Raw genomic sequence first — 14,887 nt, forward strand, 5'->3', positions numbered from 1 at the left:
ACCTCAGGTAATACTCTCTGTGTGGCCGTCTAGAAAGGTAACTGTTAAGATTAAAGAGCAGCGTGTCTTTCAGGCCTGAGCTTTCCATGTGAACCTTTCTGTTTGGATTGCCAAGAGAATTTTATGAGCTGTGCCCAGCTAGAGGGCCTAGTAATGCGCTGAAATCATGGATTTCCCTGAGTTATTTGAAACCTGAGGATGTGGTATCCTCTGCAAAAGCAGAGGGTCTGGAGGAAAGGTAAATGAGGCAGGCTGAAGGGTAATTGCGGGAAATGGGGCCGTGGCCCCAAACAGCAGAGGAGCTAAGTGGAAGAGCAATATTTGTCGGTGCACTGTCATTGTGCCTACTAATCAGAGAAGAGGGGCGAGGACAAGGGAGGCCAGGGTTGGACCTTGAGCATGAAAGAAGAGCGAGCGGGCCAGGTAGCGCTCTCGACACGCGAGGACCGAAGGCCCCGTGGCCGCGTCTCCAGTTCCAAGAAGGGGGCACAAGGAGGCGGCGCGGGCCCCGCCCCCTTCCCTGGCGGGCGCGGGCGCGAGACGCTGCGCGGCGGCGGTGGCGGGCGCGAGCGGCAGCTGTCAGGCCACCGAGGTCCGAGCTGCTCTAGCTGCCTCACCGAGGACGAGGAGGCAGCGGGAGCGGTGACCGTGTCACTGAGGAGCCGGACTGCAGGCACGCAGAGCTGACCTGCCTGGTACCCGCGGCCCCCTCCCATCTCTCTCCCATTGTATTGGGTAAGGTGCGGGTGCGTGGGCAGGGAGAGGGGCTGGCGGCCAGTGGACGCGGGAGGCCGGGAGGTGGGGGCCCTGTGGGAAGAAGGAGAAAAGGAGGTCTAGGTGAGCCGCCCCCCCCCCCAGGCATTTGCACCTTGGGAAAGAGGCCTAGGCACTGCAGGGGTCGGAGTTGGGGGGGGGAAGGTGACGATGGAGGGGGGCGTTGCTGAGTAATTCCGAGCGGCTGCCAAAGCCCCGCAGATAGATGCAGGGCTCCATGGGGAACGGGTGTGGCTCAGTGCGCATGCGCCACAGCCGCTTGTTCTGAGAGATGTGAATGAGGTGGGATGACCCGGGTCCGAGGTAGTTGGAACTGTGCGTAACATCTCACTTTCTAGATCCCCAACAGTAACCTGTCCTGGAGATGACAGCATTCCCAATCTCCTAAGGAAGATTCTTACCCCTGTGCTCTACTCCATGTCACCCAACCCTCACTAGCTGTTTTCTGGCAGTCTATTTGGGAAGAAGTGGCCCTGCGACAGGGCCAAATTGCTATCTAGTGTGCTTATAGCCCTAGAGTTGCTGTTGTGAGAAGTGAAAAATTAGAGGTGAAATTCCACATTGAACCCTTCTGGTTGCATATAGAATATAAATATGGTCATAAATGTGGGAATAGCGTTTCAGAGGCGTGACAGCTGTGGCATTTGGACTCAGAGCAGGAATGTAGCTGATAGCTTGTTTGCTCTACACAATGAATTCAGTGTGTCAGAGGGCTTTCCCCGCTACAGAACCCTCCCCCATCCCACGAACAAGCATCAGGTTGTACTGGAAACAACCTACACCATTTAAGGTAGAGGGTCTCAAAGATGCAATCATTTCTTATTTGTATCGATTTTTACGTAAGTTAAAGAAAGCCCTGCCCAGTTCTCCAGTACAGTATTTTTCAAATATTGTGCCAGGAATCACAGTGAGTTGGGTAGCCCAACCAGTGTGTCACCAAGATAGGCTTTCCCTGTAGCTTCAACCATGGCTCCTCCCCTGTGCAGATTACCACCAGGGCCACTCTCATCCACTGCCTAGCTCTCCCCTGCTGCTCTTCCCCTACCCCCAGCCCTGCAGTACCACATCCCTCTCAACACTTACTCCCAAATAAACTGTCCTATGGATTTGAGCATCATTCCACCCATGGCAACTGAACTGATGCCAGTTTGCTTTTCTATTTCTCTTCTCTCCATCATCACACTAAAATGTTCTGTTTGCAAAGCTTCAACCTCTTTCTCGTCATTGTACTGCTTCCTTCCACACTCCCCCCACACACACACACACTCCTAAGCATCCCCAAAGAAATACAATAATTTTAATAAGCTGTGTGGATGCAGGCACAGCAGATTCAAAAGGTTTCAAATGTGTTGAAGAACAAAGAAAACTAGGGAATATCGGTTATGTGAATTTCTAATTTAACTTATTGTCTGAGACTTAGACTCTAACTGAAGAAAAAAGTGAATATACTAGTCTTCGAAATTTCTTGTTAATTGTGGGAAGTGGGATAAGAAAGGGGAATTGCATCTCTAGGATATTTGAGTTGTTTAAAGGCAGATCTTTCTCTGAATAGCACTAAAATTAGAGTAAACATTTTACTCAAAATCCTACACTGATATGGGACGTAAACAGGATGCATAAAGGATTTGACTTTCCGTTAAATGTACTTAGGGTTATCAAAGAATTCCATTGCCTCCTTAATGCTATCTTCTTTTAAGGTTTGACTTTAATCTGGCATATTTTGGGGAATAAAAAAATTTTCAATTTGCTTTCATACTGTGCTAGTCCTTTTTGAGTACGTACTAAAGGATATCACACTTATTTTCAAGTAATGATAATGACGATGGGAATGGCAGTATCCACTGAAAACATAACGTGGAGATAATTATACTGTTCTTATATTTGGTGGGGATGGAGAAATTTATGTATTCATCTTAAAAATGTAGGGGAGGGGGAGGGAAACTAGCACATTGCCACTGACTTTCAACAGGTGAAATTCCTGTTAAGTCCCATCTAGAAAGTGAGCCAGATAAGTCCATAACTTCTGCTCTTTAGTCACAAGTAAATCATAGTATTTGGACATCTTACAGAACTGCAGATCTCTTGTACCTTGGCGTTTATTCAGAGGCATTAGTTTTGAGCACCCACCTAAACTGTTAATTAGTAAGCAAATATTATTGATTATCCATGTGAGGGATACACTTGCTGCATGCTGGAAGGGCTTCAAAGACGTATACAAACAGGTTTTACCATCCAGGAATTTAAAAATTTGGTTGTGTAGGAAAGACATACTTAGGGGGGAAAAAGGTTTTTAAACAAAACAAGATAGTATAACGATACCATTTCAACTGTAAATCATGAGATCTGAAGCTTATACGTTAATTCATAAATTCCTTGAGGGTAAGACCTTGCCTTAAAAATGTATGCATTTCCAACAGTGTCTACACCCAATGGGTGCTCAAGTGATGAAACTTTGCAAAGGAGGTAGGGAGAAACCTGTGGCAGGGAGAGAAGAGCCAGGAAGTTTTCACAGTAGATTAGATAGATGAAAGATTAGATGTGGGCCAAAGCAGGGATGGTTGCAGAGGACTGGGAAAAAATAGGAAAGAAGAGGATTTAGTGACTGAAGGCAAGGAGACCTGTCTAAAGTGTATTCAATTTTACTTTCAGGAAACAAATGGGAGTTGGAGACAGTGAAGGAGAGCAGAGGGTTACCTTGGTAAGGACAGAGCACAATAGGCACTCAAATGTTTTCTCAGTAATCAGTAGCAGGATTGGACAAGAAGATCCTTTCGTCCCTCCAATGCTGAGATTCTGTGGTGTATGAAGATACTCAAAATTGTTGGGGAACAAAGCCCTCTCAGATATTGAAGAAAGGGAAGAGGAAGAATTGTGATCTTCTTACTGGCAGGCCTTTTCTGAGAAGGGTTAATACTGAGTCACAAGGCCCCAACAGTGAATGAAAAGAGGTAGAAGAGCAAGAGGAACAAAAATCTCAAATCAAAAATTTCAACACATGCTTACAAATCTTCACAAACTTCATAAGTTATTCATTTTCCCCTAAATCCTGTGATTTAAGTAAGGCAGGTATTATCAGCTCTGTATTTATATAGGAAGATATTGGGAAAAAAGCAAGATTAAATAACCTGTTCAAGTTCACAAAATAAATGAATGGCATAGTATAGTAGTGATGAAGACTTTTGTTTCCTGATTGCTGCCGACCAGTGCACTTGACATGGAGCCACACTGCTTTTCCTTCCTTTTCCCTGGTGTAGAGCCTATATACCCAGAAGTTGTATGTGCAAATGACCAAATAGGGAATGCACAAACAACTGCAGCATTATCTCAGATGGTTATTAATACTTCGTCATTATTCCTGAGTTGAGTATTTGGTTTCCACATTCACTCAGTCCTTGATGCATCATTTGAGTTTATCCACAGCCGGGAAAGTAGGGTTAGTGAGTTGTTTAATGAGGTGAACAACTGTTTGCCAGGAACTTAAGGAAGATCATTCGGCACAGGCCCTTAATACTACCAATACTGTTACCCAAGTTTGTACTCCCTCTGTTCCTTTTTTAAGTGAGCAGTCTGCAAAATTATCCTATAGACCAGTATAAAGAATAAAGAAGTGTGCTAATGTTTGTTTCATCTCCATTTAAAGAAATGTTTGTTACTTGAGCTAGTTCCAAAGACAGCAATTTGAGAGCAGGAAAAAGGACAAAAATCAGTAATGGTAGAAAACTCAAAAATTTTTTGGAGTAGATATAGACCAAGAAAGAGGATAAACCCTATCATTTTAGAAGACATTATTTAAATTCATAATTACTGATTTAGGTCTCTAATGAATTCCTTATTATATGCTTTATCTATATTTGAAAAAAATCACAAGATTATTAGGCAATAGAGATTTCTTATGGTCTTCTTTATTCCTCAGTAAGAAAGAATGCTCAACAAATCTAAGAACTGTTTTTCTCTTTAGAGCAGCACTTTTGATGCTGCTTAAATAACATTCTTACCATAATTAACTATAATGTTAAGTGAAGTTTTGTTTTAATTTAATAAAGCCAGCTAAATACTAAAACCTGTGTTCGAGACAGATGATCAAAATTAATGAGTAAAATAATTAGCCAAGAGAATACATTGTAAACAGGGAATCTCCAAACATAATTATCTTGTCTCTGATCTTGTGGAATCAATTTCAGAGACAACCTCAAGGCAGATTGGTGAATGCATTAACAACTTGCTTGGAGATAGGAACATTGGTAGACATAAAGGGAAGGAGTTTCATCTCTGACTTAGGATTTCAACACGTCTTGGACTCCTCTGTGCTTTCCCTTTCCTGAATATTACCTATTGTCAATATCATCTACTTTCTTTTTTTTCTAAGATTTTATTTATTTATTTGACAGAGATCACAAGTAGGCAGAGAGGTAGGCAGAGGGGGGCGGGGGGAGGCAGGCTCCCTGTGCGGGATTCAATCCCAGGACCCTGGGATCATGACCTGAGCCGAAGGCAGAGGCTTTAACCCACTGAGCCACCCAGATGCCCCTCGTCTACTTTCTTTGACTATATTTACTTTGAATGAAGAGTTCAATGGAGGGACAATATTAAACTTTAAAAATCATATGAAGTACACTCATTAGGACAAGTTAAAATTTTTGTAATAATATTATTTTGTCCATGTTAAGCATTTGTAGCCTTTTGAACTCTTGAGTATATTTGTGAAAAGCATCCTCTACAGGTAAGTTGAGGTGGGTCTGTTTCTTTCCTGACTTGAGTAGATTTATATATAGCCTTAACTTTGTTTTATTATAGATATTTAATAATAATGTTTCCCAATCCATTTTCTAGAACCCTAAAAAGAAAGAATAAAACAACAACAAGGAAAAGAAAGGACTAAAATTGTGGCAACGACCCAACTGGGTAGGTATATATATATTTTTTTTTTCATTTGATCTCTTAAAAAGGAATATTTAGAAAAATATGTAATTATTACACATACACGAATATAATACTAAGGACTAATGAGGTTTTTTTAAATTACATTTTGAATGTGTGTGCTTCCAGAAGCTCTTTTGCATGTGCTCTTTTGATTAGCAATTGGTTTTCATCTCTTTGGGTCTCTTGCATAAATAACACCCAATTAGCATCATCATTGTTTTGTTCCCACAATGGACCTAGTGTGAAAGTACTTAACAAAATCCAGTACCAGTTAGTTGTTCAGTAAACATTTTATCTTTTTATTTTAAGATGCATTTTAGATATTCCATGTACAGACATGTTGTGAAGGTAACAAGAAGGGTACTGCATAGTTATTAGCACTTTAAAGTTTACAGTCTATCTTCATTAGTGCCATTATGGAATTAGAACTAAAATCTAAAAATTAATAAGCTATTTAAGATTTTTTTCCTTACTGATAGCTATTATAATGATACCAGTCAACAATCATCAATTTACATGTCATTGTTCTGTGAAGAAAAAATTCTGGGAGATCCTTTATTTGTGCCGGTATCCATATCAATGCAAATATAATGAAGCAAACTCCTGAAGAAACTTGACCTTTATCTCTCTTCCAAGTTCTGGTGTCCAGTTTAATTGTAGCCCCAAACTCTACTGACAGAATTAAAATTTCAACTTATACAGCTTTCTCTCTCAATAATTCTTGGGTCCATCATGAATAGAATTCAAACTCCAAATCAATTTTGTACTATTTGCCTCTTGTTTGGAACTGTCAAACTGGAAACCAATAATATGGTTCCACATCTGAGGGGTATTCCTGTTTTAGGCTCTCTCCTCTAGAATAGGGTCAGAACTGAACCAAATTATAGCACCATCTGCTAGTCCATTTACCCATGGCATTCAGCCATTTTCCTGGCACAGGCAAAAGACCTCAGAAAAACAAGACCTATTTTCCCTTGTGCACAAACGGATTCTATTCCCTCTGCTGTACTATCTAGTTAGTGAGCATGAATCAAGAGAGATTAAATTAGTAGGCCATCAAATTCAGAGAATTTTCTATGAAGCTGATTTTGGTTTCAGGTTTAACTGTTTTCCCTCCTACTTTTTCTTTTATTTTCAGGTTCTCTTGGTTATAAACTCCTCCCCATCTGGTGCTGCAACAATGAGTGGGAAATCCTTGCTCTTAAAGGTTATTCTCTTGGGTGATGGTGGAGTTGGGAAAAGCTCGCTTATGAACCGTTATGTAACCAATAAATTTGACTCCCAGGCATTTCACACCATAGGGGTAGAGTTCTTAAATCGAGATCTGGAGGTAGATGGACGTTTTGTAACTCTCCAGATCTGGGACACTGCAGGGCAGGAGCGTTTCAAGAGCCTTAGGACACCCTTCTACAGGGGAGCAGACTGCTGCCTCTTGACCTTCAGCGTGGATGACCGACAGAGCTTTGAGAACCTTGGTAACTGGCAGAAAGAATTCATCTACTATGCAGATGTGAAAGACCCTGAGCACTTCCCCTTTGTAGTTCTAGGTAACAAGGTAGACAAAGAGGATAGGCAAGTGACTACTGAGGAAGCACAAGCCTGGTGCATGGAGAATGGGGATTACCCTTATCTAGAAACAAGTGCCAAAGATGATACTAATGTGACAGTGGCCTTTGAAGAAGCTGTCAGGCAGGTGTTGGCTGTAGAGGAACAGCTGGAACATTGCATGTTGGGTCACACTATTGACTTGAACAGTGGCTCCAAAGCAGGATCCTCATGCTGTTAAAAGCAGGCAGCCTTTTAAAAGTGTGCCACAAATTGTTCAGTCAATAGTGTCAGAATAACTGTGCCCCTCTGAGAGGGCACACACACAAAAGGGTAAGAGAGAAGGTTGTGATTGTGTATCAGGGCCTTTCAAATTGAGGTTGTAAGAGCAAGTAAAAAAAAAAAAAAAAAAAGCTTTACCAAGCCAAGTGTATTTTGCGTGATTTCTGCTGTTTCCTTCTTGTGTGTATCGGGACATTTCAGAAAGATTCAGTCCTGAGAGATTTAAATATTTTCAAATCCAGTTTAAACTTAGAACCCAGCAGCATGAAGGAGTTAAAGAGCTACAGATATCCCTTAAAGTGTTCCATTAGTCAACTAACAAATGTCACCTTGGACTCTTGGCAAGCAGTTTCTGACATTTCTGCTAAAGGAAGAAAAAATAAGACTGAGCTGTATTACAATAAAAAAATAATAATGCAAACAAGGATGTCCTAAGCTTCAATTATAAAAGGGTTGTGATAATTAGGCGTATAAGAGTATAATGACATACACTGCCTTGTTTGAATCCTTATATATGGTTTGCTTCCATTTGAACTTTTCAAAAAAATTATCTCAATAAGAGGTACACTGATGACACTGGAAATTGATTATACTCTTTGTGTTTGAAGAAATAGGGTATTAGTGAATGGATTATGCTTAAATATGCCAACCACCCTTGCAAATAAATGTTTGGTCTGCTTTTACTTCATAAGTCTACTTTTGCTGTATAGGGATGTTGCTTCTCTGACAACCTCTTATCAATTTAGCAATGCTGCTTAGTATATGGCTTTGGATACAGTGCTCTCTGCTCATAATTTTGATGGCCCTTTGTTCCACTGTGCTCTGCTCTCAGAGAAATCTTCAGAAAAGATTGGGGGATGATGGGCTTTTCTCACAAGGTTCCTTAACACAAATATTTATTATAGGAACTAATTATAGGAACTAATATCTTGTATGTTGCACTGTATGTTCAACTGGCCAAACTAAGACACTGAAAGTAGCAAGAGAGCAGACTTTAACCCAATGATAGACTGAATTTCTCATAGAGTTGTCCAACAGTGGAATGGACTGCCTTAATAATGAACTCCCTTCCAATGAAAATATTCAAGAAGATACTAGATGAGCATCTGTTAAAATACCATAAAAAGAATTTCTGTCCTGGCTAGATAATTTGGTTTAAGGTCCCTTCCAGCTCTAAGTTCTATGAACCTGCAAGTTACAAAATATGTTTCAGTGCCAGGATATCACTGGATGTTTCTTAAGACAACAGCTAAGACTTTGGAGAGGGACTTTTAAAATTCTCAAACTATTCTGGGATCAGCATTTAATAGTAATTACACAGCTCTTTCTTTTGCACCATAGCAGGATAAATTCTTGAGCTTTGAGTAGCCATTATGCACCCTGGTATAAATATCCTAAAAATACCATATTAAAATACAAAAATGGTTTATCAAATCTTTATTACCATGACTGCTAGCTATATACTGTATTACAAATATGCAGTCTGGTTCTTGTTGGTTGAACTGTTTGTCCTGCAAAGCTTTAAATCCGTACTTTTAAAATATCTATGTTAAAAAATAGTGACCCAAGGTGACTCCTTGGTGACTCCTCCCCCCCCTCCCCCAAAAGAGACAGAGGCCGGGGAAGAAGCAGGAGCTTTCACAGGAATATAGCCTAGAACTCTCCATTGTAGCCACATATGGAATCAGCCTTACACGTGGGACCTTATGTGCTTTAAGAGCTCTGGGACTTTTTGGCTACATAGACAAGTGGAAGACAGTATCTCATCCCAGTCATCCTCAATATTTCCCATTTAAATATAGTCCTGACCCCATTGTCAAAGTAATTTCAATGCCAGAAGTCAAAGCCAGAACTGGGACCCCACAGCTCTTAAGTATTGGTCCCTATCCTGCCTATGCCTATAGCCAGCCACACTCGTTTCCAAGTTCTATGACTGTTTTGCTACAATCATGTTAGGGTAAAAATCTGGACATCAGAACTGTTAAAAGTTAATTGTTTTTAAGTGCATGAGACCTGGGGCCTTCTCTTTCTACTTGCATTCTGCTTATAATAGTTCTATTTGTAGATCTCAGGCTTACATGAAGACCTCCATCCACTCACAAAAGTACTTGTCACTATTAGAATGGCATGTGGTCATTTAAGTAAAAAAATTACATGGGTATCCTATTCATAGACCTCCTGTCTAACCAAGGCAAGTGTTAATTTTAATGACAGGTCATCTGAAGCCCCTTTCCTCTGAGCCATACCAGTTTTCTCTGCCAAATCACTACACAATATCCCAATGAAAACAGTTAACATTACATGACAAAAAACAGTGGCATTTTTGGTGAGTAACACTCAGTGGGGTGCTGACATAAGTTTGGGTAAGATTATAAAACACCAAAGGCTGAAATCTGTGAGTACCAGGAACTGTGCTTATAGGCTTAGAAATTATATACACTAGAATGTGCAGTGCAATATTTTCGAAAGTTTTTTTTTAATGAACACACTGGATTTTTTGAATAAGATATTTCTAACTGGAGCTATACTGTTTTTCAACAGTCCATTAAAACATCATAAAGAATATTTATTTAGTTTATTGTCATGTATTGAGCTAAATTTAAGGGGCCTCAGATTCCATATGTCTTCAGTGGATTGATGAATTTCAGGTTAATTTGTGCCTGCCTCAGCCATCTCTACTTTACCTTGAGGTGTTCCACAATCCTCTTGTTGCAGGTGCTGCTAAAAACTCGAAATTGTGTATCAGATATTTTGTTTCAGCTGTAAAAAAAAAATCATCTGTGTTAAAGTGAATAAAAAGTGCATTTTGAATAACCAGTATACAATGTTTGTGCTTCTTCTCTCCCTTTCTCTTTTTGAGCAACTGGTGGGCATGACAGACAGTACTTACCAATCAAATCGCTCTTCGAGACTACACTGCATGTGGCCTCTGGATCATGTTTTCACCGTGGTACCCCAAGCAGCTGCAACCCAGTGATCAGAGAGATAGGTTCCACTGATTGGGAAACAAGCTCAAAAGATTAAGGTGGGGAGGTGCCTTTTATTTTATGTCACTTTTTAATGCATGAAGAACACTGAGACTGGAAATTGGATCTTGACTTTCCAATTTACTTCTTCATTGTAATTTAAAACAAATGTTAAACCATCACAAAATATAACAGAGTATACATATTCCTTTTATCTTCTTGGCTGATATACTGTCCAGATCTTAGGAAAACATGAAAATATGGGTGAAACAAATCAGGAAACAAAGGATAATTTTGTTAAATAACTGTTCTCTTGCTTCTCACATACTGGACTTTAAAGATACTTGCATTACCATCAAATGGCTTGAATAGCCATAATGGTGACTTTTAAATTATGGGCATATGTCTCTCTGCAGCACATAATTTCATTACATTGGTTCCATCTGTCACAGACTTAGACTTCTTCTCCCATTCCTCTACTTTTGCCTATCGGGACTCTGGGCAATTGAAATCACAGGAGGGAAAAGCAGATTTTTTTTTTTGCCACATATATTTTTCCCATCTCTGAGGATAAATATTTAATAAATTATCAGACCATGCTTCAAATACAGAACCTGGAATCCTTTTGATCAGGCTATAATGATACAGCTTTTAGGCTATAATAGATCAGAGATTTATAAGCCTCTTAAAAAGGATTTGCTTATCCTAAACTGATATTTTCAAAGCAGAAAACTAGCTTTCTGTCTTTGCTGTTTTTCTGCTTGATTCATAATCCACTGGGAAATCTCCTTCTCTGGATATCTTAAATAGTATAGCTTTTCATTTTTTTGGAAATAGTTTGGCTATGATCCTTCCAGGAAGTGGAAGGTGTGGAATAGATGAGTTTCTTTTCAATTTTATAATTGAATTTAAAAACACACTGGAAAATCAAGGCAGTGATTTGAGTAAGGTCAAGATGGGAGCTGGGATGGGCATCTCTACTTTCATTTAATTACCTGCAGTAATTCTAATTGCAGTAAATTTTTTTTGCCTCAGTAATCCCGATAGGCATTTCACTTTTTTTCTCTCCCTGTTACAGAGATATAGAATTCATTACAGTGGAGTGCTTTTCTTACACTTCATTTAAGGTCAGATAAACTCTGATATATCTTTTGATGAAATGTTAATTTATTTTTTCAAAATTGGTCTTTTTGGGGCTCCTGGGTGGCTCAGTCAGTTAAGTGTTTGCCTTTGGCTCAGGTCATGATCTTGGGGTCCTGGAGTCAAGTCCCCCACACCCCAGTTGGGCTCCATGCTCAACAGGGAGCCTGCTCTCCCTCTACCTCTGCTCCTTCCCCCCCACTCACACGTGCTTTCTCTCTCTCTGTCAAATAAATAAATAAAACCTTACCAAAAAGGTCTTTTTTTCCTCCTGCTTTTATTGAAGTATAATTGACCAATAAAAATTGTATATATCTATTTATCCAGAGGATACAAACATAGTGATTCAAATGGGCACCTGCACACCAAAGTTTATAGCAGCAATGTCCACAATAGCCAAAATATGGGAAGAGCCCTAATGTCCATCGACAGATGAGTGGATAAAGAAGATGTGGTGTGTGTGTATATATATATAATGGAATATTACTCAGCCATCAAAAAGAATGAAATCTTGCCATTTGCAACAATGTGGATGGAACTAGAGGGTATTATACTAAGCAAAATAAATCAGCCAGAGAAAGATAAATATCATATGATTTCACGCATATGTGGAACTTAAGAAACAAAGCAGATGATCATAGGGGAACAGAAGGAAAAATAAAGTAAGATGAAATCAGAGAGGGAGACACACCATAAGAGACTCATCCTCTAGGAAACAAACTTGGGGGTTGCTGGAGGGGAGGTAGCGGAGACGGCATAACTGGGTGATGGATATTAAGGAGGTCACTTGATGTAATGAGTACTGGGTATCATGTGGAACTGATGAATCACTAAACTCTATCTCTGAAACTAATAATATACTATATGCTAATTAAATTTATTTTTAAATTTTAAAAACATTGTATATATTTAAGGTGTTCAATTTGATATATATATCAAATTTGATATATTTGATCAATTTGATATATATCAATTAGATATATATCACATATATATGTGTGTAACATTTTGATATATACAATTTGATATATATCTATCAATTTGACAATTTTATATATATATATATATATATATATACACACACACACACACACACACTCACTGTGAAATCATCACCACAATCAAGCTAATCAACATATCCATCACATCAGGTGAGGTTTTTTGTTTGTTTTTTTTGTTTTTTGCTGTCTTTTTAATTATTTCAGGTTACCTTCACCAATGAAGTCCTCATTCTTTACTCCTTTCTCTTTAAGAGAAGGAAGAAATAATGATAGAAGCTAGGTATATTTCAAGAATGAAAGAAATGTTTAAATGTCCCTTCACTGATATGTTTCCAAAAATGTTGAACAAGGATCTGACTTTTATATTGCTGGTAGAGGTGGTGATGTTTGTGTGAGGTTTTTTTGAGGGGGTGAAAAGTTACTAAAGTGCTTTCAGTAAGAATAAGCAAGCATCTTCACAGCTCAAGGTGTGAAGGAATTGTCATCTTTAGTCATATAGGAACTGCTGCAGTGATCTATGTGTCTTTATAAATAGCTTTTGTCTTTTTCAAAGCAATATAGAGAATCTTGATTCAGCCATATTTAAGTGCTTTTTCAAATGGTGGGTTTTGTGAGTGCGAGTATGTGTATTTTTTAGTAATCCGTCAATTCCTTTCATGTTTTATGAATTATGGGTAAATGTGTAATGGTTCTCACTCTAGCCCCTCTGAATTTTAGCCTGACAAGCCAAGCTGTGCTTCTTAATTGATTGATCAAATGGATAAAGAAATGTTTCCTTAACGAAAGAAATAGCTCTTAATTCAATATTAGCTGTATTGATTAGAGTAAAAGTACAAATCATGCCTTCTTGTGGTGAATTTGTGAGGAATCAAGAGATAGGCTCATCTCTTCTTTTTTCTCTCTTAATTTTTTGTTCCTGGCTGCCTTAAAATCAACATAGCCAAGGGTGTGTTCTGTAATATATTGCTCATTATAGAGTCTTCTTATAGATGAATAAGTGTTGGTATAAATTTTGAATCATCTCTTTTTCCATTTGCTCCCAATGAGAAAACAGTGTCAGCAGTAAGAATTTTAAAACTTTGTCTTTAGGGGTTTTTTTTCTGAGTACAGAAGTTATATACATTCATGGTGATAATAATAATAATAATAATAATAATAATAAAACAAAAAACTGGGCGCCTGGGTGGCTCAGTGGGTTAAGCCTCTGCCTTCAGCTCAGGTCATGATCTCAGGGTCCTGGGATCGAGTCCCACATCAGGCTCTCTGCTCTGCAGGGAGCCTGCTTCCTCCTCTCTCTCTCTCTCTCTCTCTCTCTGCCTGCCTCTCTGCCTACTTGTGATCTCTGTCTGTCAAATAAATAAATAAAATCTTTAAAAAAAAAAAATAAATAAAACAAAAAACTAAGGCCAAAAGAAACAGAAAAGTGAGATAAAGAAAATAAGTTTTCTGTAATCATATTAAAATGAGGTAACCTGATTTTAATTTGAATATATTTATATAATAAAAGTTATATAATTCTACATATACCAATTGTAATATTAACATATACTTAACATATACTGGACTTTCATCTAAGTCATTGCATATTCTTCTAGATACTATATTTAATGCTTGCAAAATATTCTATTGAAGAATTTGCCATAATAAATGTAATCAAACACTTATTCCTAGACACTTAGATTGTTTTCCAACTGTTTCCTTTTATAAAACAACAGTGAATGTCCCTAACACTCATCTTACTTCACATCTATCTTTATTTTCTGTAAGTAAAATTTCCAGGTCAAAGATTATGACTATTTGTGTGGCTTTTAATATACATTGACAAATTACCATCTAGAAAGTTGTCCCAAATTACATAAACACCAGTATCATAAGAGGCCTAGTTTTCTGAACACCCCATCATTCATTGAATATTATCTTCCTTTCAAACCACATTTGCCTAATTTGATGGATGAAAAATGATCTCATGTTTTGATTTGCATCTTTTTCATCCTTTGAGAGTAAATAGTTGTTCAAGCATTTATTGACCATTTTCGTTTTTTCTTGAGTGAATAATCCATTCTGGTCCTTAGCACATTTGGGGTGGGAAACAATCATTTTTGTTTCTTATTGATTATTAGAAGCTCTTTTTTTATATATTGTTGGTATTAACATTTGATCTTATCCATACTGTAGATTTTCTGCAATCCTCTCCCATATGTCTTCCTTTTTAATTTTGTTTACAGTATTTAAAAACACGGACAGATTATTGAAAAGGTC

General features: G+C 38.4%; 1 protein-coding gene across 9 annotated transcripts; it reads left to right on the forward strand.

Annotated features, from left to right (window-relative positions):
* The first annotated feature begins 537 nt into the window (after positions 1–537).
* Positions 538–11,662, forward strand: RAB9B (RAB9B, member RAS oncogene family). Of its 9 annotated transcripts, none has more exons than XR_004381636.1 (4): positions 538–746; positions 3,424–3,472; positions 5,605–5,680; positions 10,382–11,662. XR_004381636.1 is itself a non-coding variant. In XM_032849741.1 (4 exons), exon 4 carries the CDS (start codon positions 6,875–6,877, stop codon positions 7,478–7,480), a length of 606 nt encoding a protein of 201 aa, XP_032705632.1. In that variant the 5' UTR covers positions 538–746; positions 3,424–3,472; positions 5,605–5,680; positions 6,833–6,874; the 3' UTR covers positions 7,481–7,652. The 9 variants fall into 9 exon arrangements, 7 of the variants coding, with proteins under 7 accessions (XP_032705632.1, XP_032705638.1, XP_032705636.1 ...); XR_004381637.1 differs by having other exon boundaries at positions 5,605–5,676; XM_032849741.1 differs by lacking the exon at positions 10,382–11,662 and adding an exon at positions 6,833–7,652.
* The last annotated feature ends 3,225 nt before the right edge of the window (positions 11,663–14,887 follow it).

This window comes from Lontra canadensis, unplaced genomic scaffold, assembly GCF_010015895.1.
Source record: "Lontra canadensis isolate GAN:19392208 unplaced genomic scaffold, GSC_riverotter_1.0 scaffold245, whole genome shotgun sequence".
NCBI classification, from domain to species: Eukaryota; Metazoa; Chordata; class Mammalia; order Carnivora; family Mustelidae; genus Lontra; species Lontra canadensis.